This window comes from Oncorhynchus gorbuscha, linkage group LG15, assembly GCF_021184085.1.
Source record: "Oncorhynchus gorbuscha isolate QuinsamMale2020 ecotype Even-year linkage group LG15, OgorEven_v1.0, whole genome shotgun sequence".
Taxonomy (NCBI): Eukaryota; Metazoa; Chordata; class Actinopteri; order Salmoniformes; family Salmonidae; genus Oncorhynchus; species Oncorhynchus gorbuscha.
Window position 1 is genome coordinate 63,532,183 of NC_060187.1, and position 25,020 is coordinate 63,557,202.

At 47.0% G+C, this 25,020-nt stretch overlaps 1 protein-coding gene across 1 annotated transcript in view; it reads left to right on the forward strand.

Annotated features, from left to right (window-relative positions):
• The window catches only part of LOC123997709 (synaptic vesicle glycoprotein 2A-like), a 60,692-nt gene that overhangs the window by 16,538 nt on the left and 19,134 nt on the right, over positions 1 to 25,020 (forward strand). The window contains exon 2 of the mRNA XM_046302200.1: positions 15,108 to 15,875. Coding sequence (XP_046158156.1) covers positions 15,269 to 15,875 — 607 coding nt within the window. The 5' untranslated portion in view covers positions 15,108 to 15,268. The remainder of the gene's footprint in view (positions 1 to 15,107; positions 15,876 to 25,020) is intronic.

The following is a 25,020-nucleotide window of genomic DNA, read 5'->3' on the forward strand; positions in this document are numbered from 1 at the left end:
CCGGACGGTAAGAAATCACAAACTCGAAACGAGCGAAAAACAACGCCCAACGAGCTTGACGGGCATTAAGTCGTTTGGCAGAACGGATGTACTCAAGGTTCTTATGGTCTGTCCAAACGACAAAAGGAACGGTCGCCCCCCAACCACTGTCGCCATTCGCCTAGGGCTAAGCGGAGGGCGAGCAGTTCACGGTTACCCACATCATAGTTGCGCTCAGATGGCGACAGGCGATGAGAAAAATAAGCGCAAGGATGAACCTTATCGTCAGACTGGAAGCGCTGGGATAGAATGGCTCCCACGCCTACCTCTGAAGCGTCAACCTCGACAATGAATTGTCTAGTGACGTCAGGAGTAACGAGGATAGGAGCGGACGTAAAACGTTCTTTTAGAAGATCAAAAGCTCCCTGGGCGGAACCGGACCACTTAAAACACGTCTTGACAGAAGTAAGAGCTGTGAGAGGGGCAGCAACTTGACCGAAATTACGAATGAAACGCCGATAGAAATTAGCGAAACCTAAAAAGCGCTGCAACTCGACACGTGACCTTGGAACGGGCCAATCACTGACAGCTTGGACCTTAGCGGAATCCATCTGAATGCCTTCAGCGGAAATAACGGAACCGAGAAAAGTAACGGAGGAGACATGAAAAGAGCACTTCTCAGCCTTTACGTAGAGACAATTCTCTAAAAGGCGCTGTAGAACACGTCGAACGTGCTGAACATGAATCTCGAGTGACGGAGAAAAAATCAGGATATCGTCAAGATAGACAAAAACAAAGATGTTCAGCATGTCTCTCAGAACATCATTAACTAATGCCTGAAAAACAGCTGGCGCATTGGCGAGACCAAACGGCAGAACCCGGTACTCAAAATGCCCTAACGGAGTGTTAAACGCCGTTTTCCACTCGTCCCCCTGATGCGCACGAGATGGTAAGCGTTACGAAGGTCCAACTTAGTAAAGCACCTGGCTCCCTGCAGAATCTCGAAGGCTGATGACATAAGGGGAAGCGGATAACGATTCTTAACTGTTATGTCATTCAGCCCTCGATAATCCACGCAGGGGCGCAGAGTACCGTCCTTCTTCTTAACAAAAAAGAACCCCGCCCCGGCCGGAGAGGAAGAAGGCACTATGGTACCGGCGTCAAGAGACACAGACAAATAATCCTCGAGAGCCTTACGTTCGGGAGCCGACAGAGAGTATAGTCTACCCCGAGGAGGAGTGGTCCCCGGAAGGAGATCAATACTACAATCATACGACCGGTGAGGAGGAAGGGAGTTGGCTCGGGACCGACTGAAGACCGTGCGCAGATCATGATATTCCTCCGGCACTCCTGTCAAATCGCCAGGTTCCTCCTGAGAAGTAGGGACAGAAGAAACGGGAGGGATGGCAGACATTAAACACTTCACATGACAAGAAACGTTCCAGGATAGGATAGAATTACTAGACCAATTAATAGAAGGATTATGACATACTAGCCAGGGATGACCCAAAACAACAGGTGTAAACGGTGAACGAAAAATCAAAAAAGAAATAGTCTCACTGTGGTTACCAGATACTGTGAGGGTTAAAGGTAGTGTCTCAAATCTGATACTGGGAAGATGACTACCATCTAAGGCGAACATGGGCGTAGGCTTCTCTAACTCTCTGAAAGGAATGTCATGTTTCCGAACCCATGCTTCGTCCATGAAACAACCCTCAGCCCCAGAGTCTATCAAGGCACTACATGTAGCACCCGAACCGGTCCAGCGTAGATGGACCGACAAAGTAGTACAGGATTTTGATGGAGAGACTTGAGTAGTTGCGCTCACCTGTAGCCCTCCGCTTACAGATGAGCTCTGGCTTTTACTGGACATGAATTAACAAAATGTCCAGCAACTCCGCAATAGAGGCACAGGCGGTTGGTGATCCTCCGTTCCCTCTCCTTAGTCGAGATGCGAATCCCTCCCAGCTGCATGGGCTCAGTCTCTGAGCCAGAGGAGGGAGATGGTTGCGATGCGGAGCAGGGAAACACCGTTGATGCGAGCTCTCTTCCACGAGCCCGGTGACGAAGATCTACCCGTCGTTCTATGCGGATGGCGAGAGCAATCAAAGAGTCCACATCTGAAGGAACCTCCCGGGAGAGAATCTCATCCTTAAGCACTGCGTGGAGTCCCTCCAGAAAACGAGCAAGCAGCGCCGGCTCGTTCCACTCACTAGAGGCAGCAAGAGTGCGAAACTCAATAGAATAATCCGTTATGGACCGTTCACCTTGGCATAAGGAAGCCAGGGCCCTAGAAGCCTCCCTACCAAAAACTGAACGGTCAAAAACCCGAATCATCTCCTCTTTAAAGTTCTGGAACTTGTTAGAGCAATCAGCCCTTGCCTCCCAGATAGCTGTGCCCCATTCTCGAGCCCGGCCAGTAAGGAGTGAAATGACGTAAGCAACCCGAGCTCTCTCTCTAGAGTATGTGTTGGGTTGGAGAGAGAACACAATCTCACACTGCGTGAGAAAGGAGCGGCACTCAGTGGGCTGCCCGGAGTAGCAAGGTGGGTTATTAACCCTAGGTTCTGGAGGCTCGGCAGGCCAGGAAGTAACAGGTGGCACGAGACGTAGACTCTGGAACTGTCCAGAGAGGTCGGAAACCTGAGCGGCCAGGTTCTCCACGGCATGGCGAGCAGCAGACAATTCCTGCTCGTGTCTGCCGAGCATGGCTCCTTGGATCTCGACGGCAGTGTAACGAGCGTCTGAAGTCGCTGGGTCCATTCCTTGGTCGGTTCCTTCTGTCATGCAGGTGAAAGAGGACCCAAAAGCGACTTGGCGAAAACAGAGTCTTTAATCCAGTAAAGTAAATACAATCAAAAAACACAACTTTCACTCGAAATGACGAGGACAAACTGGAGACTCGATCTTGAACAGCAGGTGAACAGCAGGTTGCCTCGGGAAGGCACTTGAACCAGACAGACTCAGACACCTGCTCACCACGCAGCATCTGAGGAAAACACGACACGACAGGGCGATACACAAACACAGCACGGTGAATTCTAGACAAGGAACCGACAGGGCAGAAACGAATAACAAGGAGAGAAATAGGGACTCTAATCAGGGAAAAGGATCGGGAACAGGTGTGGGAAGACTAAATGATTGATTAGGGGAATAGGAACAGCTGGGAGCAGGAACGGAACGATAGAGAGAAGAGAGAGCGGGAGAGTGAGAGAGGGAGGGGGAGAGAGAGGGATAGAAAGAGGGAAAGAACCTAATAAGACCAGCAGAGGGAAACGAATAGAAGGAAGCACAGGGACAAGACAAGATAATAAATGACAAAACATGACACAGACAGCTCCCAACAGAGTCATTCTGTGTAAGGATCCTTGTAAACTATGGCCCATTAACCACTAATGATGTTAAGGCAGGAAACTCCTCCACCAATACAGGTTGGCACAAGGGACAACAGTTTGTTTTTGCATGGCGACATATTCTGATATATTGTCTGTCTGTTTCAAATGATAGCATTTTCTCTTCTTTGAAAATAATTCATATCAACATGGATTCATTGGATTCCCTCTCAGCCCACATTTCCAATCTCATTGCCAATGAATATAGTGTTGTCAAAGTATGCAATGATTCAATGTATTCAATGTTGTTTTCTTAGAGAGGCTGCTGGCATACAAATCAGCATATAGAACTATTCTTGAGCTTCCTCCTCTTTACGCACTAACTCCATGTGTAATGCAACCACAAGGTTGTTCCCTTCCTGGGAAACCTGCTTGTTACAGCAAGCCTCATGTTTTATGCATACTATATGTCTGCTCTTGTTCACCTGCCAAAGGTCCTACAGGAGGATTTCCATTTCATATTTACCTCCTTATGTTTTTCAAGTACTTCTGCCTTTTGGCTTTACCACAATTCATATTCCCACCTGCACATCAAGCTCCGTTCAGTAGGAATGGAAGATTGTCTCTCTTGTGCTTTCTCTTCCATGAAAGATGCTTGTGGTACAATGGACCCTGGTTTAAATGCAATGGCTTCAGGATTCCCGAGCCATACAGACGTAGGATCTTAATTTGAGCCAGTTTCCTACAGCAGGAAAGTAATCCTACAGCAACAGGAAATGTAAATTATTACGCGGATTATAATTAATTAATGGACATTTTTGTAGGGGTTGATACATTTTTTCGTAAGGGCAAATCAAGTCTGAAATTTCAAAGTGGAAATGACAAACTTTAGAAGCTGTTTTAAAACTCAAATACACTACAAGTTTGCATTTCATGCTGTGCAGGAAAATTCTCTGCAACAAAAGAGTGATCAGATTAAGATCCTACATCTGTAGCTAGCAGATAGGGTCTGACTCAGAGGCAAGGATTTCAAGGGCCAGTAGGGGCCATCTCACTCACTGCCATTTATATGGAAATCAGGTTTCTATGTACCACTCTGGTGGCACCTAATGCACACTTTACCGTGTGAAGTGGATGAAGCAAATCCACAGACAACATTCTGGCCTATATTAGCCCAGGAGCGAACAAGGAGAGGACATGATATGTAGAGAATATTAACATGCAATTCAATGCAATCTAAATCATTTATCTTGACATGCAACCATGTTTCAGTGTCACAGTATCTGCTAATGGAAGCCTTTGTGACTTATTTTGTACGTAATGTTGCTGCTACCATCTCTTATGACCGAAAAGAGCTTCTGGACATCAGAACAGCGATTATTTACCTCGAATTGGATGAATAATTTTGTTTTAATGAGTCGGACGGGATATGTCCGAACATCCAAACAGGCCCTCATCCCCATCATTCGCAGGAGAGAAAGAAAAAAAAGATTTTGCGGAAAGAGATCGGGGTGCCTTGTGAGGATCAAGCGACAGGTGGCTAATCTGCCTTTGACATCCGTACTGTTATCCAACGTTCAATCGCTGGAAAATAAATGGGATGAACTGAAAGCACATATATCCTACCAACGGGACTTCAAAAACTGTAATATCTTATGTTTGACAGTCGTGGCTGAACGACGACATTAATAACATAACGCTGGCGGGTTATACACTCTATCAGCAGGATAGAACAGCAGCCTCTGGTAAGACATGGGGCGAATTCCTATGTATATTTGTAAACAACAGCTGGTGCACGATATCTAAAGAAGCCTCGAGGTTTTGCGTGCCTGAGGTAGAGTATCTCATGATAAGATGTAGACCACACTATCTACCTAGAGAGTTTTCATCTGTATTTGTCGTAGCTGTCTATATACCACCACAGACCGATGCTGGCTCTAAACTCTATGAGCTGTATACTTCCATAAGAAAACAGGAAAACACTCATCCAGAGGTGGCTCTCCTAGTGGCTGGATACTTTAATGCAGGGAAACTTAAATCAGTTTGACCTAATTTCTATCAGCATGTTAAATGTGCAACCAGAGGGACCTTTACTCCTTTACCACCTTTACTCCACACACAGAGACACATACAAAGCTCTCCCTCGCCCTCCATTTGGCAAATCTGACCTTCATTTTATCCTCCTGATTTCTGCTTACAAGCAAAAATTAAAGCAGGAAGCACCAGTGACTCTGTCTATTGAAAAGTGATCCCTCCGATGTCAACAACTACAGACCAGTATCCCTTCTTTCTTTTCTCTCCAAAACTCTTGAACGTGCCGTCCTTGGTCAGCTCTCCCGCTATCTCTCTCAGAATGACCTTCTTGATCCAAATCAGTCAGGTTTCAAGACTAGTCATTCAACTGAGACTGCTCTTCTCTGTATCACGGAGGCGCTCCGCACCGCTAAAGCTAACTCTCTCTCCTCTGCTCTCATCCTTCTAGACCTATCGGCTGCCTTCGATACTGTGAACCATCAGATCCTCCTCTCCACCCTCTCCGAGTTGGGCATCTCCGGCGCGGCCCACGCTTGGATTGCGTCCTACCTGACAGGTCGCTCCTACCAGGTGGCGTGGCGAGAATCTGTCTCCTCACCACGCGCTCTCACCACTGGTGTCCCCAGGGCTCTGTTCTAGGCCCTCTCCTATTCTCGCTATACACCAAGTCACTTGGCTCTGTCATAACCTCACATGGTCTCTCCTATCATTGCTATGCAGACGACACACAATTAATCTTCTCCTTTCCCCCTTCTGATGACCAGGTGGCGAATCGCATCTCTGCATGTCTGGCAGACATATCAGTGTGGATGACGGATCACCACCTCAAGCTGAACTTCGGCAAGACGGAGCTGCTCTTCCTCCCGGGAAGGACTGCCCGTTCCATGATCTCGCCATCACGGTTGACAACTCCATTGTGTCCTCCTCCCAGAGCGCTAAGAACCTTGGCGTGATCCTGGACAACAAACTGTCGTTCTCAACTAACATCAAGGCGGTGGCCCGTTCCTGTAGGTTCATGCTCTACAACATCCGCAGAGTACGACCCTGCCTCACACAGGAAGCGGCGCAGGTCCTAATCCAGGCACTTGTCATCTCCCGTCTGGATTACTGCAACTCGCTGTTGGCTGGGCTCCCTGCCTGTGCCATTAAACCCCTACAACTCATCCAGAACGCCGCAGCCCGTCTAGTGTTCAACCTTCCCAAGTTCTCTCACGTCACCCCGCTCCTCCGCTCTCTCCACTGGCTTCCAGTTGAAGCTCGCATCCGCTACAAGACCATGGTGCTTGCCTACGGAGCTGTGAGGGGAACGGCACCTCAGTACCTCCAGGCTCTGATCAGGCCCTACACCCAAATAAGGGCACTGCGTTCATCCACCTCTGGCCTGCTCGCCTCCCTACCACTGAGGAAGTACAGTTCCCGCTCAGCTCAGTCAAAACTGTTCGCTGCTCTGGCTCCCCAATGGTGGAACAAACTCCCTCACGACGCCAGGACAGCGGAGTCAATCACCACCTTCCGGAGACACCTGAAACCCCACCTCTTTAAGGAACACCTAGGATAGGATAAAGTAATCCTTCTCACCCCCCCCCTTAAAATATTTAGATGCACTATTGTAAAGTGGTTGTGTGACTTAAATGTAATGTAAATGTAAATGTAAAAGTGGTCAGATGAAGCAGATGCTAAACTAAAGGACTGTTTTGCTAGCACAGACTGGAATATGTTTGGGGATTCATCCGATGGTATTGAGGAGTACACCAATTCACTCACTCGCATCATCAATAAGTTAATCGATGACGACGTCCCCACAGTGACTGTACGTACATACCCCAACCAGAAGCCATGGATTACAGGCAACATTCACACTGAGCTAAAGGGTAGAGCTGCAGCTTTCAAGGAGCGGGACTCTAACCCGGAAGCTTATTAGAAATCCCACTATGCTCTCCGGCGAACCATCTAACAGGCAAAGCATCAATACAGGACTAAGATTGAATCGTACTACGCAGCCGATGTGAGTAAGACCTTTAAACAGGTCAACATTCACAAAGCCGCAGGGCTAGATAGATTACCAGCATGCGCTGACCAACTGGCAAGTGTCTTCATGACATTTTCAACCTCTCCCTGTCTGAGTCTGTAGTACCAACATGTTTCAAGCAGACCACCATAGTCCCTGTGCCCAAGAACACTACGTTAACCTGTCAAATGACTACCCACCCGTAGCACTCACGTCTGTAGCCATGAAATGCTTTGATTGGCTGGTCATGGTTCACATCAACAACATTATCCCAGAAACCCTAGACCCACTCCAATTTGCATACCGCACCAACAGATCCACAGATTATGAAATCTCTATTGCTCGGCACACTGCCCTTTCACACCTGGACAAAAGGAACACTTGTATGTGAGAATGCTATTCATTGACCACAGCTCAGAGTTCAACACCATCGTGCTCTCAAAGATCATCACTAAGCAAAGGACCTTGGGACGAAACACCTCCCTCTGCAACTGAATCCTGGACTTCCTGACGGGCCGACCCCTAGGTGGCAAGGGTAGGTAACATCCGCCACGCTGATCCTCCACCCAGCACAGCCAGAAGAGGACTGGCCACCCCTCATAGCCTGGTTCCTCTCTAGGTTTCTTCCTAGATTTTGGCCTTTCTAGGGAGTTTTTCCTAGCCACCGTGCATCTACACCTGCATTGCTTGCTGTTTGGGATTGTAGGCTGGGTTTCTGTACAGCACTTTGATAAATCAGCTGATGTAAGAAGGGCTATATAAATACATTTGATTTTGATTTGATCCTCAACACGGGGGCCCCTCAGTGGTGCGTGCTCAGTCCCCTTCTGTACTCCCGGTTCACTCATGACTGCACGGCCAGACACGACTCCAACACCATCATTAAGTTTGCCGATGACACAACAGTGGTAGGCCTGATCACCGACAATGATGAGACAGCCTATAGGGAAGAGGTCAGAGACCTGACCGTGTAGTGCAAGGACAACAACCTCTCCCTCAATGTGATTAAGACAAAGGAGATGATTGTGGACTACAGGAAAAGGAGGACCAAGCACGCCCCCTTTCTCATCGACAGGGCTGTAGTGGAGCAGGTTGACAGCTTCAAGTTCCTTGGCGTATACATCACCAACAAACTAACATGGTCCAAGCACACCAGACAGTCATGAAGAGGGCACGACAAAACCTATTCCCCTTCAGGAGAAAAAAAAGATTTGGCATGGGTCCTCAGATCTTCAAAAGGTTTTACAGCTGCACCATCAAGAGCATCCTGACGGGTTGCATCACTGCCTGGTATGGCAACTGTTCGGCCTCCGACCGCAAGGCATTACAGTGGGTAGTGCATACTGCCCAGTACATCACCGCAGCCAAGCGTCCTGCCATCCAGGACCTCTGTACCAGGCAGTGTCAGAGGAAGACTCCAGCCACCCTAGTCATAGACTGTCTCTCTGCTACCGCACGGCAAGTGGTACCAGAGCACCAAGTCTAGGTCCAAGAGGCTTCTAAACAGCTTCTACCCCCAAGCCATAAGACTCCTGAACATCTAATCAAATGGCCGGTACCCCCTGTATATAACCACGCTATATTGACTTGGTAGAAAAGATAGAGGTCATAGATGACTGATATAGCGGCTGTTGTTTCCGGGGTTCATTTTCAGTCTAATGTGAGTGTTTCTTGGAAACCCAGTCTTCCCAGAAGACCTTTGGGTTCAGTGATCTCTGCCAGTCTGTTGTGTGAGCTGCTCCCCAGCCCTCCATCCTTACCCCCTCTCTCCCCCCCAGCCCCTTCCCTCATCTTCTCCAGTTTCTATCCCATCTGATCTCATGCTACTTAACCAGGACACTTCTAATACAGTACAGGAAGTCGTCCGTTTGGTAAGGCTGTAATAGTAACCTGTTACACAGTTGACTTGGTAGTTATGTATGTGCCTTTTAGGTACCAGGTACTGAATCACAGCACCAGAGAGTACCCCTTGTCTAACAGGTACTAGCTGAAATAGCACTGTAAAATAGTGTTAACAGATAAAAGGGGGGCCACTAACCAAAGAAGGGTGGGGACTGTTACAGTATTTCAGAGTGTGTGCATGGTCATTGGGTTCAGCTATGGTCTATGGATCCTCCCTGGGGCCTGTTCTCTTCTCCTGCTGTGTCTCCTCCTCTTCAAAGGGCCAGAGAATCCAATAGCATTAGGCAGCCACAGTGGGCACCAACACCACTCTATCAAGGGATCAGCTTCACACTGTCTCCTACACACCACCATTTCAGATGGGTGTTATTATCAAACTAACAGCATGCAGTCACATTTTGGAGATAATCAAATTAGTATTCACTAAAGAAACATCATATTTTAAGGTTGTATAGTAGTCTGGGCTATATATTGTGTCAGGATTTCAATGAACAGTGTGCACACTTTCTCTCTAAAGATACTGTATAGTAATCTGACAATCTGACTGCATCTGTTTCCTTTGGCTGTATTGCAGTATTCCTCTGTGAGACAAATTAGACGGACCTGTGTGTGTTAATGGTGACAGAGGTGCAGGGAAAAGAGCAGACCACTCAGCTGCCAGATTTAGACTGGAATTTTTCTGTCGGCCTTGTTCTCCGGGTCAAGGTTTAACCTGCCTGCTATCTCTGGAGACTCGAGCAGGAGCAGAGAGACTTTGGGAGGTTAAACGGCACAGCCCAGTCAGGTTAGTGTTGCCGATAGGGACACGAGGAGAGGAATACACAACAGAAAGAACAGAGTGAAGCTGAGAACCAATTATCCTTACCCACAAATAACAGAGAGAGAGAGAGAGAGAGAGAGAGAGAGAGAGCCGGGAGAGGGAGAGAGAGAAACAGAGATAGGGAAGGAGTGACAGAGAATTAGCATGAGGAGAGGGTGAGAAGGACAAGAGGGAAAGAGATGAAGGATGGAGAAAGGAGAGAGGAGGAAGACAGGGAAGGAGAAGGGTAATAGAGAAAGAGGCTGAGATGAGTGGAGAAAAAGGAAAAAATAGGGAAGGAAATGTGGATAAGGGGCCACACTAACTAGACACACACTAGACACTCACTAGACACTCAAGACACTCACTAGACACTCAATAGACACACACTAGACACACTAGACACTCAATAGACACACACTAGACACACACTAGACACTCACTAGACACTCAATAGACACACACTAGACACACACTAGACACTCACTAGACACTCAATAGACACACACTAGACACACACTAGACACTCACTAGACACTCAATAGACACACACTAGACACACACTAGACACTCAATAGACACACACTAGACACTCAATAGACACTCACTAGACACTCACTAGACACACACTAGACACTAACTAGACACACACTAGACACTCACTAGACACACAATAGACACACACTAGACACACACTAGACACTCAATAGACACACACTAGACACACACTAGACACTAACTAGACACACACTAGACACTCACTAGACACACACTAGACACTCACCAGACACTCACCAGACACTCACTAGACCACACTCACTAGACACTCACTAGACACTCACTAGACACACTAGACACTCAATAGACACACACTAGACACACACTAGGCACTCACTAGACACTCACCTGACACATACTAGACCACACAAGACCATACTAGACACACACCAGACACTCACTAGACACACACTGGACACACACTAGACACTCACTAGACACTCAATAGACACACACTAGACACACACTAGGCACTCACTAGACACTCACCTGACACATACTAGACCACACAAGACCATACTAGACACACACCAGACACTCACTAGACACACACTGGACACACACTAGACACTCACTAGACACTCAATAGACACACACTAGACACACACTAGACACTCACTAGACACTCACTAGACACACACTGGACACTCACTAGACACTCACTAGACACTCAATAGACACACACGATACACTCACTAGACACATACTAGGCACACACTAGACACTCACTAGACACATACTAGACCACACAAGACCATACTAGACACACGCTCGACACTCACTAGACACTCATTAGACACTCACTAGACACATACTAGACCACACTAGACACTCACTAGACACACACTAGACACTCACTAGACACACACTAGACACTCACTAGACACTCACTAGACACTCACTAGACACTCAATAGACACACACTAGATGCACACTAGACACTCACTAGACACTCACTAGACACACACTAGCCACTTAATAGACACACACTAGACACTCACTAGACACTCAATAGACACACACTAGATGCACACTAGACACTCACTAGACACTCACTAGACACACACTAGCCACTTAATAGACACTCACTAGACACTCACTAGACACTCAATAGACACACACTAGACACTCACTAGACACTCACCTGACACATACTAGACCACACAAGACCATACTAGACACACACCAGACACTCACTAGACACTCACTAGACACTAACTAGACACACACTAGACACTCAATAGACACTCACTAGACACACACTAGACACTCACTAGACACACACTAGACACTAACTAGACACTCACTAGACACTCACTAGACACTCACTAGACACACACTAGACACACTCCAGACACTCACTAGACCACACACACCTAGACCACACTCACTAGACACTCACTAGACACTCACTAGACACTCAATAGACACACACTAGACACACACTAGACACTCACTAGACACTCACTAGACACTCACCTGACACATACTAGACCACACGATCACTAGACACATACACTAGACACTCAATAGACACTCACTAGACACATACTAGACACTAACTAGACACACACTAGACACTCAATAGACACACACTAGACACACACTAGACACTCACTAGACACTCACTAGACACTAACTAGACACACACTAGACACTCAATAGACACTCACTAGACACACACTAGACACTCACTAGACACTCACTAGACACACACTAGACACTAACTAGACACACACTAGACACTCACTAGACACACACTAGACACACACTAGACACTCACTAGACCACACTCACCAGACCACACTCACTAGACACTCACTAGACACACTAGACACTCAATAGACGCACACTAGACACACACTAGACATTCACTAGACACTCACTAGACACTCACCTGACACACACTGGACACACACTAGACACTCACTAGACACTACTATAGACACACACTAGACACACACTAGACACTCACTAGACACATACTAGACACTCACTGACACATACTAGACACTCACTAGACACTCACTAGACACATACTAGACACACACTAGACACTCACTAGACACTCACTAGACACACTAGACACTCAATACACACACACTAGACACATACTAGACACTCACTAGACACTCACTAGACACTCACTAGACACATAACTAGACCACACACTAGACACTCACTAGACACATACTAGACACACACTAGACACTCAATAGACACTCACTAGACCACACTCACCAGACCACACTCACTGACACTCACTAGACACTCACTAGACACTCAATAGACACACACTAGACACACACTAGACACTCACTAGACACCCACTAGACACTCACCTGACACATACTAGACACTCACTAGACACTCACTAGACACATACTAGGCACACACTAGACACTCACTAGACACACTAGACACATACTAGACCACACGATACACTCACTAGACACATACTAGACACTCACTAGACACTCACTAGACACTCACTAGACACATACTAGACCACACGATACACTCACTAGACACATACTAGGCACACACTAGACACTCAATAGACACTCACTAGACACTCACCTGACACACACTGGACACACACTAGACACTCACTAGACACTCAATAGACACACACTAGACACACACTAGACACTCACTAGACACCCACTAGACACTCACCTGACACATACTAGACCACACGATACACTCACTAGACACATACTAGGCACACACTAGACACTCACTAGGCACACACTAGACACTCACTAGACACTCACTAGACACATACTAGACCACACAAGACCATACTAGACACACACTCGACACTCACTAGACACTCATTAGACACTCACTAGACACATACTAGACACTCACTAGACACTCATTAGACACTCACTAGACACATACTAGACACTCATTAGACACATACTAGACACTCACTAGACACACACTAGACACTCAATAGACACACACTAGACGCACACTAGACACTCACTAGACACTCACTAGACACACACTAGACACTCAATAGACACACACTAGACGCACACTAGACACTCACTAGACACTCACTAGACACACACTAGACACTAACTAGACACACACTAGACACTCAATAGACACACACTAGACGCACACTAGACACTCAATAGACACACACTAGACACTCACTAGACACTCACTAGACACTCACCTGACACATACTAGACCACACAAGACCATACTAGACACACACTGGACACACAACTAGACACACACTAGACACTCACTAGACACTCACCAGACACTCACTATACATTCACTAGACACACTAGACACTCAATAGACACTAACTAGACACTCACCTGACACATACTAGACCACACAAGACCATACTAGACACACACCAGACACTCACTAGACACACACTGGACACACACTAGACACTCACTAGACACTCACTAGACACATACCAGACCACACTAGATACTCACTAGACACTCACTAGACACATACCAGACCACACTAGATACTCACTAGACACACACTAGACACTCACTAGACACACACTAGACACTCACTAGACACATACTAGACCACACTAGACATACTAAGAAAACATTATTGCCACGCCACATCAGTTCACTGAATATCACAAGATGATTTTAAAGTGATATCGCTGAAGGACTAAGCTATCTCCCAAAAGAAACTGGTAGTGTTACCTAATTGCCTACTGTAGCTCATTGTATTAATGCATTAATCTGCTCGACATATAGGCTTATATCACCCCATTCTCCAGATTGTCAGACAAGAAGTAATAATCTCTCTTTATAGACTTCCTGGGAACAAATGTAATTGCAGTGCTCCTAACTGGGCCGTCAGTGTAGCAGTATGTTCCCTTGAAGGTTTGATTCAAGCCGAGAGCCATTGGAAATGCCATGCTGTGACCTGTGGATGGGCTGGGAGAGACCTATGAGATAACTGGGGCTCAATCAATGTAGGCCACTGAGTTTGAACAAGAGCTCTTATGTCGTTTTCTACTTAAAGCTGTCATGTCCACTTATGAAGGACATGACATTGGGTCTGATAAGGTGGGCTGAGAATAATGAAGGTACAGGTATTGAGAACCTCCATGTGGTTACTGACTTCACTTGAGTTTGGCTTTCTGTGGCATGTGCAGTTCAGGAGGCAGGACGGATCATAATAATTGCTGGAATGGAGTGAATGGAATGGTATCAAACAGGTGTTTGATGTGTTTGATACCATTCCATTTATCCGTTCAGGCCATTACTATGAGCCCATCCTCCCAATTAAGGTGCCACCGGCCAGCTGCCATGTACAGACGCAGGTGTATACTCTTGTGAAAATTGGAACAGGATGGAAACACCATCGTTTGTATTTCTTGATTGGAAGTTGGAGTGAGAATGAGTGAGAACTGTGATGGACAGTTGATGCTGCGTAGTTTCTTTACACTGTTGGAGGTGCCGTTCTAACAGAATCCTCTCTTTCATTCCAGGTCTCAATTTGGAGGAAAATATTCTGGCTGTAGCTGATAGAAGAGCTGTCCGTGGCGCTGAATTCCAGATCCACAGAGATCCCCAGTTCACACCCATGCTCTTGTGTCACTCCTGATATCTCCCATTCCTAGCAGCAACCAACCTCACCGCCAGAGCCAAGATGGACGACGGCTATGGACGAGACGGACGGCAGGACTTCATCCGCGGCGCCAAAGACATCGCCAAGGTGGTGAAGAAGCAGGCGGGCAAGAAGGTGGGCCGCAGCGTGGACAAAATGGCCGACGAGTACACCAAGCGCTCGTACAAGCGCTTTGAGGAAGAGGACGACGATGACGACTACCCCGTGCAGCAGAGCCAAGATGGCGACGGCTACTACCGCAACGACAGCCGGGCCAACGACGACGAGGGCGGCCACAGCGACTCCACGGAAGGTCACGACGAAGACGATGAGATCTACGAGGGCGAGTATCAGGGAATCCCCCGGGCAGAGTCCGGAAAAACGGTACCGGTGGACGGGATTGCCCCCCAAGCTCAGATCAGGGACCTGGCCCAGTTCGAGGCAGAGAGGAGGAAGGATCAGGAGGAGTTGGCCCAGCAGTACGAGACCATCCTGCAGGAGTGTGGCCATGGGAAGTTCCAGTGGACGCTGTACTTTGTGCTGGGGCTGGCGCTGATGGCGGACGGTGTGGAGATCTTCGTGGTGGGCTTTGTGCTGCCCAGCGCAGAGAAGGACATGTGTCTGTCAGAGGAAAGCAAGGGCATGTTGGGTAAGATGGTTCAAATGGCCAGCCTGCTGTCGATTATTCTAAATGTATTACACTCTCTCTATTCCGGTTCCCTTATCTGTCTTTCCCTCCTTGTTTATTCGATCTGAAGTCTTCTCACTCTATTTATTCCTCTCACTCTCTTTTTCCCTCTCACTCTATTTAGTCCTCTCACTCTCTTTTTCCCTTTTACTCTATTTAGTCCTCTCACTCTCTTTTTCCCTTTCACTCTATTTAGTCATCTCACTCTCTTTTTCCCTCTCAATCTATTTAGTCCTCTCACTCTCTTTTTCCCTTTTACTCTATTTAGTCCTCTCACTCTCTTTTTCCCTTTCACTCTATTTAGTCCTCTCACTCTCTTTTTCCCTCTCACTCTATTTAGCTCTCTCACTCTATTTAGCCCTCTCACTCTCTTTAGCCCTCTCACTCTATTCAGTCCTCTCACTCTCTTTTTCCCTCTCACTCTATTTAGTCATCTCACTCTCTTTTTCCCTCTCACTCTAATTAGTCCTCTCACTCTATTTAGCCCTCACATTTTATTTAGTCCTCTCACTCTCTTTAGCTCTCTCACTCTATTTAGCCCTCTCACTCTCTTTTGCCCACTCACTCTCTTTAGCCCTCTCACTCTCTTTAGCTCTCTCACTCTATTTAGCCCTCTCACTCTCTTTAGCCCTCTCACTCTTTTTCCCTCTCACTCTCTTCTTGCCCTCTCACTCTCTTTAGCACTCTCACTCTCTTTGGTTCTCTCACTCTATTTAGCTATCTCACTCTCTTTAGTCCTCTCGCTCTCTTTTCTCCTCTCACTCTCTTTAGTCCTCTCGCTCTCTTTAGTCCTCTCACTCTCTTTAGTCCTCTGACTCTCTTTAGTCCTCTCACTCTCTTTAGTCCTCTCGCTCTCTTTAGTACTCTCGCACTCTTTTCCCCTCTCACTCTCTTTAGCCCTCTCTTTACTCTCTTTTAGCCTTCTCATGCTCTTTCCCTCTCAATCTCTTTAGTCCTCTCGCTCTCTTTAGTCCTCTCTTTACTCTCTTTAGTCCTCTCGCTCTCTTTAGTCCTCACACTCTCTTTAGTCCTCTCGCTCTCTTTAGTCCTCTCACTCTCTTTTGTCCTCTCCCTCTCTTTTGTCCTCTCCCTCTCTTTTCCCCTCTCGCTCTCTGTCGTCCTCTCCTCTCGCTCTCTTTAGACCTCTCACTCTCTTTAGTCCTCTCGCTCTCTTTAGTCCTCTCACTCTCTTTTTTGTCCTCTCGCTCTCTTTTTAGTCCTCTCGCTCTCTTTAGACCTCTCACTCTCTTTAGTCCTCTCGCTCTCTTTAGTCCTCACACTCTCTTTAGTCCTCTCACTCTCTTTAGACCTCTCACTCTCTTTAGTCCTCTCGCTTCTTTAGTCCTCACACTCTCTTTAGTCCTCACACTCTCTTTAGACCTCTCTCACTCTCTTTAGTCCTCTCGCTCTCTTTAGTCCTCTCACTCTCTTTTGTCCTCTCTCTCTCTTTTAGTCCTCTCGCTCTCTTTTAGTCCTTTCGCTCTCTTTAGACCTCTCACTGTCTTTAGTCCTCTCGCTCTCTTTAGACCTCTCAGTCCTCTCTGCTCTCTTTTGTCCTCTCGCTCTCTTTAGTCCTCTCACTCTCTTTAGTCCTCTCGCTCTCTTTAGTCCTCACACTCTCTTTAGTCCTCTCGCTCTCTTTAGTCCTCTCACTCTCTTTTGTCCTCTCCCTCTCTTTTGTCCTCTCCCTCTCTTTTCCCCTCTCGCTCTCTGTCGTCCTCTCGCTCTCTTTAGACCTCTCACTCTCTTTAGTCCTCTCGCTCTCTTTAGTCCTCTCACTCTCTTTTGTCCTCTCGCTCTCTTTAGTCCTCTCGCTCTCTTTAGACCTCTCACTCTCTCTAGTCCTCTCGCTCTCTTTAGTCCTCTCACTCTCTTTTGTCCTCTCACTCTCTTTAGTCCTCTCGCTCTCTTTAGTCCTCTCGCTCTCTTTTGTCCTCTCGCTCTCTTTAGCCCTCTCACTCTCTTTAGCCCTCTCACTCTCTTTAGCACTCTCACTCTCTTTAGTTCTCTCACTCTCTTTTGTCCTCTCACTTTATTTAGCCCTCACACTCTCTTTAGCCCTCTCACTCTCTTTAGTCCTCTCACTCTCTTTTTCCCTCTCGCTCTCTTTTCCCCTCTCGCTCTATTTAGCACTCTCACTCTATTTATCACTCTCACTCTATTTAGCTATCTCACTCTATTTAGTCCTCTCGCACTCTTTAGTCCTCTCGCTCTCTTTAGTCCTCTCGCTCTCTTTAGTCCTCTCGCTCTCTTTAGTCCTCTCGCTCTCTTTTCCCCTCTCACTCTCTTTAGTCCTCTCGCTCTCTTTAGTCCTCTCACTCTCTTTAGTCCTCTGACTCTCTTTAGTCCTCTCACTCTCTTTAGTCCTCTCGCTCTCTTTAGTACTCTCGCACTCTTTTCCCCTCTCACTCTCTTTAGCCCTCTCACTCTCTTTAGCCCTCTCATGCTCTTTCCCCTCTCAATCTCTTTAGTCCTCTCGCTCTCTTTAGTCCTCTCACTCTCTTTAGTCCTCTCGCTCTCTTTAGTCCTCACACTCTCTTTAGTCCTCTCACTCTCTTTAGACCTCTCACTCTCTTTAGTCCTCTCGCTCTCTTTAGTCCTCACACTCTCTTTAGTCCTCACACTCTCTTTAGACCTCTCACTCTCTTTAGTCCTCTCGCTCTCTTTAGTCCTCTCACTCTCTTTTTGTCCTCTCGCTCTCTTTAGTCCTCTCGCTCTCTTTAGTCCTTTCGCTCTCTTTAGACCTCTCACTGTCTTTAGTCCTCTCGCTCTCTTTAGACCTCTCACTCTCTTTTGTCCTCTCGCTCTCTTTAGTCCTCTCACTCTCTTTAGTCCTCTCGCTCTCTTTAGTCCTCACACTCTCTTTAGTCCTCTCGCTCTCTTTAGTCCTCTCACTCTCTTTTGTCCTCTCCCTCTCTTTTGTCCTCTCCCTCTCTTTTCCCCTCTCGCTCTCTGTCGTCCTCTCGCTCTCTTTAGACCTCTCACTCTCTTTTGTCCTCTCGCTCTCTTTAGTCCTCTCGCTCTCTTTAGACCTCTCACTCTCTCTAGTCCTCTCGCTCTCTTTAGTCCTCTCGCTCTCTTTAGACCTCTCACTCTCTCTAGTCCTCTCGCTCTCTTTTTAGTCCTCTCACTCTCTTTTGTCCTCTCACTCTCTTTAGTCCTCTCGCTCTCTTTAGTCCTCTCGCTCTCTTTTTTAGTCCTCTCGCTCTCTTTAGCCCTCTCACTCTCTTTAGCCCTCTCACTCTCTTTAGCACTCCCACTCTCTTTAGTTCTCTCACTCTCTTTTTGTCCTCTCACTTTATTTAGCCCTCACACTCTCTTTTAGCCCTCTCACTCTCTTTAGTCCTCTCACTCTCTTTTTCCCTCTCGCTCTCTTTTCCTCTCTCGCTCTATTTAGCACTCTCACTCTATTTATCACTCTCACTCTATTTAGCTATCTCACTCTATTTAGTCCTCTCGCACTCTTTAGTCCTCTCGCTCTCTTTAGTCCTCTCACTCTCTTTAGTCCTCTCGCTCTCTTTAGTCCTCTCGCTCTCTTTTCCCCTCTCGCTCTCACTCTCTTTAGTCCTCTCGCTCTCTTTAGTCCTCTCACTCTCTTTAGTCCTCTGACTCTCTTTAGTCCTCTCACTCTCTTTAGTCCTCTCGCTCTCTTTAGTACCTCGCACTCTTTTCCCCTCTCACTCTCTTTAGCCCTCTCACTCTCTTTAGCCCTCTCATGCTCTTTCCCCTCTCAATCTCTTTAGTCCTCTCGCTCTCTTTAGTCCTCTCACTCTCTTTAGTCCTCTCGTCCTCTCTTTAGTCCTCACACTCTCTTTAGTCCTCTCCTCTCGCTCTCTTTAGTCCTCTCACTCTCTTTTGTCCCTCTCACTCTCTTTTGTCCTCTCGCTCTCTTTAGTCCTCTCGCTCTCTTTAGTCCTCTCGTCCTCTCTTTTTAGTCCTCACACTCTCTTTAGTCCTCTCGCTCTCTTTAGTCCTCTCACTCTCTTTTGTCCTCTCCCTCTCTTTTTGTCCTCTCCCTCTCTTTTCCCCTCTCGTCTCTCTGTCGTCCTCTCGCTCTCTTTAGACCTCTCACTCTCTTTAGTCCTCTCGCTCTCTTTAGTCCTCTCTCACTCTCTTTTGTCCTCTCGCTCTCTTTAGTCCTCTCGCTCTCTTTAGACCTCTCACTCTCTTTAGTCCTCTCGCTCTCTTTAGTCCTCTCTTTAGCCCTCTCTCTTTTCCCCTCTCCTCTCTATTTAGCACTCTCTCTCTATTTAGCACTCTCACTCTATTTAGCTATCTCACTCTATTTAGTCCTCCTCTCACTCTTTTAGTCCTCTCGCTCTCTTTAGTCCTCTCGCTCTCTTTAGTCCTCTCGCTCTCTTTAGTCCTCTCGCTCTCTTTAGTCCCCTCTCGCTCTCTTTTTAGTCCTCTCGCTCTCTTTAGTCCTCTCAGTCTCTCTTTTTAGTCCTCTGACTCTCTTTAGTCCTCTCACTCTCTTTAGTCCTCTCGCTCTCTTTAGTACTCTCGCACTCTTTTCCCCTCTCACTCTCTTTAGCCCTCTCACTCTCTTTTTAGCCCTCTCATGCTCTTTCCCCTCTCAATCTCTTTAGTCCTCGCTCTCTTTAGTCCTCTCACTCTCTTTAGTCCTCTCGCTCTCTTTTTTTGTCCTCACACTCTCTTTAGTCCTCTCGCTCTCTTTAGTCCTCTCACTCTCTTTTGTCCTCTCCCTCTCTTTTGTCCTCTCCCTCTCTTTTCCCCTCTCGCTCTCTGTCGTCCTCTCGCTCTCTTTAGACCTCTCACTCTCTTTAGTCCTCTCGCTCTCTTTAGTCCTCTCACTCTCTTTTGTCCTCTCGCTCTCTTTAGTCCTCTCGCTCTCTTTAGACCTCTCACTCTCTTTAGTCCTCTCGCTCTCTTTAGTCCTCACACTCTCTTTAGTCCTCTCACTCTCTTTAGACCTCTCACTCTCTTTAGTCCTCTCGCTCTCTTTAGTCCTCACACTCTCTTTAGTCCTCACACTCTCTTTAGACCTCTCACTCTCTTTAGTCCTCTCGCTCTCTTTAGTCCTCTCACTCTCTTTTGTCCTCTCGCTCTCTTTAGTCCTCTCGCTCTCTTTAGTCCTCTCGCTCTCTTTAGTCCTCACACTCTCTTTAGTCCTCTCGCTCTCTTTAGTCCTCTCACTCTCTTTTGTCCTCTCCCTCTCTTTTGTCCTCTCCCTCTCTTTTCCCCTCTCGCTCTCTGTCGTCCTCTCGCTCTCTTTAGACCTCTCACTCTCTTTAGTCCTCTCGCTCTCTTTAGTCCTCTCACTCTCTTTTGTCCTCTCGCTCTCTTTAGTCCTCTCGCTCTCTTTAGACCTCTCACTCTCTCTAGTCCTCTCGCTCTCTTTTCCCCTCTCGCTCTATTTAGCACTCTCACTCTATTTATCACTCTCACTCTATTTAGCTATCTCACTCTATTTAGTCCTCTCGCACTCTTTAGTCCTCTCGCTCTCTTTAGTCCTCTCGCTCTCTTTAGTCCTCTCGCTCTCTTTAGTCCTCTCGCTCTCTTTAGTCCTCTCACTCTCTTTAGTGCTCTCACTCTCTTTAGTCCTCTCCCTCTCTTTAGTCATCTCCCTCTCTTTAGTCCTGTCGCGCTCTTTTCCCCTCTCACTCTCTTTAGCCCTCTCATGCTCTTTCCCCTCTCACTCTCTTTTCTCCTCTCGCTCTCTTTAGTCCTCTCACTCTCTTTAGCCTTCTCACTCTCTCTTTCCCTCTCACTATATTTAGCCCTCTCACTCTCTTTAGCACTCTCACTCTCTATAGTCCTCTCACTCTCTCTTTCCCTCTCACTATATTTAGCCCTCTCACTCTCTTTAGCACTCTCACTCTCTATAGTCCTCTCACTCTATTTTTCCCTCTCACTCTCTATAGTCCTCTCACTCTATTTTTCCCTCTCACTCTCTTTAGCCCTCTCACTCTCTTTCACCTTCTCACTCTCTCTTTCCCTCTCACTCTCTTTAGCCCCTTCACTCTCTTCTTGCCCTCTCACTCTCTTTAGCCCTCTCACTCTCTTTAGTTCTCTCACTCTCTTTTGTCCCCTCACTCTACTTAGCCATCTCACTCTATTTAGCCCTCTCACTCTCTTTTTCGCTCTCACTCTATTTAGCCCTCTCACTCTACTTAGCCCTCTCACTCTCTTTAGCTATCTCTCTCTATTTAGTCCTCTCGCTCTCTTTTTCCCTCTCGCTCTCTTTTCCCCTCTCGCTCTATTTAGTCCTCTCACTCTATTAGCACTCTCTCTATTTAGCCTCTCACTCTTTAGCTATTTGTCCTCTCTCCCTCTCACTCTCTTTTGTCCTCTCACTCTATTTAGCCCTCTCACTCTATTTAGCCTTCTCGCTCTCTTTAGCCCTCTCACTCTCTTTCGCCTTCTCACTCTCTCTTGCCCTCTCACTCTCTTTAGCCCCTTCACTCTCTTCCTGCCCTCTCACTCTCTTTAGCCCTCTCACTCTCTTTAGTTCTCTCACTCTCTTTTGTCCCCTCACTTTATTTAGCCCTCTCACTCTATTTAGCCCTCTCACTCTCTTTATCGCTCTCACTCTATTTAGCCCTCTCACTCTACTTAGCCCTCTCACTCTCTTTAGCTATCTCTCTCTATTTAGTCCTCTCGCTCTCTTTTTCCCTCTCGCTCTCTTTAGCCATATCACTCTCTTTAGCCCTCTCAATCTATTTAGCCCTCTCGCTCTCTTTAGCCCTCTCGCTCTCTTTTGCCCTCTCACTCTTTTGCCCTCTCACTCTCTTTAGTCCTCTCGCTCTCTTTAGCCTTCTCACTCTCTTTAGCCCTCTCACTCTATTTAGTCCTCTCGCTCTCTTTAGCCCTCTCACTCTCTTTAGCCCTCTCACTCTCTTTAGCCCTCTCACTCTCTTTAGCCCTCTCAATCTATTTAGCCCTCTCGCTCTCTTTTGCCCTCTCGCTCTCTTTTGCCCTCTCACTCTCTTTAGCCCTCTCACTCTCTTTAGCCCTCTCAATCTATTTAGCCCTCTCGCTTTAGCCCTCTCATGCTCTCTTTAGCCTCTCTTTTAGCTCCTCACACTCTCTTTTGCCCTCTCGCTCTCTTTTGCCCTCTCTTTCTTTTAGCCTCTCACTCTCTTTAGCCCTCTCACTCTCTTTAGCCCTCTCAATCTATTTAGCCCTCTCGCTCTCTTTTGCCCTCTCACTCTCTTTAGCCCTCTCACTCTCTTTAGCCCTCTCAATCTATTTAGCCCTCTCGCTCTCTTTAGTCCTCACACTCTCTTTAGCCCTCTCGCTCTCTTTTGCCCTCTCGCTCTCTTTTGCCCTCTCGCTCTCTTTTGCCCTCTCACTCTCTTTAGTCTTCACACTCTCTTTTGCCCTCTCGCTCTCTTTAGCCCTCTCACTCTTTTTAGCCCTCTCGCTCTCTTTCGCCCTCTCGCTCTCTTTCGCCCTCTCGCTCTCTTTCGCCCTCTCGCTCTCTTTCGCCCTCTCACTCTCTTTAGCCATCTCACTCTCTATAGTCCTCTCACTCTATTTTCCCTCTCACTCTCTATAGTCCTCTCACTCTCTTTAGTCCTCTCACTCTCTTTAGTCCTCTCACTCTATTTAGCCCTCTCACTCTATTTAGCCTTCTCACTCTCTTTAGCCTTCTCAGTCTCTCTTTAGCCCTCTCACTCTCTTTAGCCCCTTCACTCTCTTCTTGTCCTCTCACTCTCTTTAACCCTCTCACTCTCTTTAGTTCTCTCACTCTCTTTAGTTCTCTCACTCTCTTTTGTCCTCTCACTTTATTTAGTCATTTCACTCTATTTATTCCTCTCATTCTCTTTAGCCCCTCACAATCTTTAGCCCCTTAACGCTCTTTGGCCCAACGTCGTCCGGGTTTGCCCGGGGTAGGCCGTCATTGTAAATAAGAATTTGTTCTTATCTGCCTTGCCTGATTAAATAAGGGTTAAAAAAAGTTTAATACTGGACACCAAAACATAAAAATGGTATCCAGAAATTAATCTGGCACTGGGAAAGTACAGTCGTGGCCAAAAAAATTTAATGACACAAATATTGATTTTCACAAAGTCTGCTGCCTCAGTTTGTATGAGGGCAATTTGCATATACTCCATAATGTTATGAAGAGTGATCAGATGAATTGCAATTAATTGCAAAGTCCCTCTTTGCCATGCAAATTAACTGAATCCCCCCCAAAACATTTCCACTGCATTTCAGCCCTGCCACAAAAGGACCAGCTGACATCATGTCAGTGATTCTCTCGTTAACACAGGTGTGAGTGTTGATGAGGACAAGGCTGGAGATCACTCTGTCATGCTGATTGAGTTCATGGTTACCTGCAAGGAAACACGTGCCGTCATCATTGGTTTGCACAAAAAGGGCTTCTCAGGCAAGGACATTGCTGCCAGTAAGATTGCACCTATATCAACCATTTATCGGATCATCAAGAACTTCAAGGAGAGCGGTTCAATTGTTGTGAAGAAGGCTACAGGATGCCCAAGAAGGTCCAGCAAGTGCCAGGACCGTCTCCTGAAGTTGATTCAGCTGCGGGATTGGGGCACCACCAGTATAGAGCTTGCTGAGGAATGGCAGCAGGCAGGTGTGAGTGCATCTTCACGCACAGTGAGGCGAAGACTTTTGGAGGATGGCCTGGTGTCAAGAACGGCAGCAAAGAAGCCACTTCTCTCCAGGAAAAACATCAGGGACAGACTGATATTCTGCAAAAGGTACAGGGATTGGACTGCTGAGGACTGGCTTAAAGTGATTTTCTCTGATGAATCCCCTTTCCGATTGTTTGGGTCATCCAGAAAAAAACTTGTCCGGAGAAGACAAGGTGAGCGCTACCATCAGTCCTGTGTCATGCCAACAGTAAAGCATCCTGAGACCATTCATGTGTGGGGTTGCTTCTCAGCCAAGGGAGTGGGCTCACTCACAATTTTGCATAAGAACACAGCCATGAATAAATAATGGTACCAACAGATCCTCAGAGAGCAACTTCTCCCAACCATCCAGGAACAGTTTGGTGACGAACAATGCCTTTTCCAGCATGATGGAGCACCTTTCCATAAGGAAAAAGTGATAACTAAGTGGCTCGGGGAACAAAACATCAATATTTTGGGTCCATGGCCAGGAAAATCCC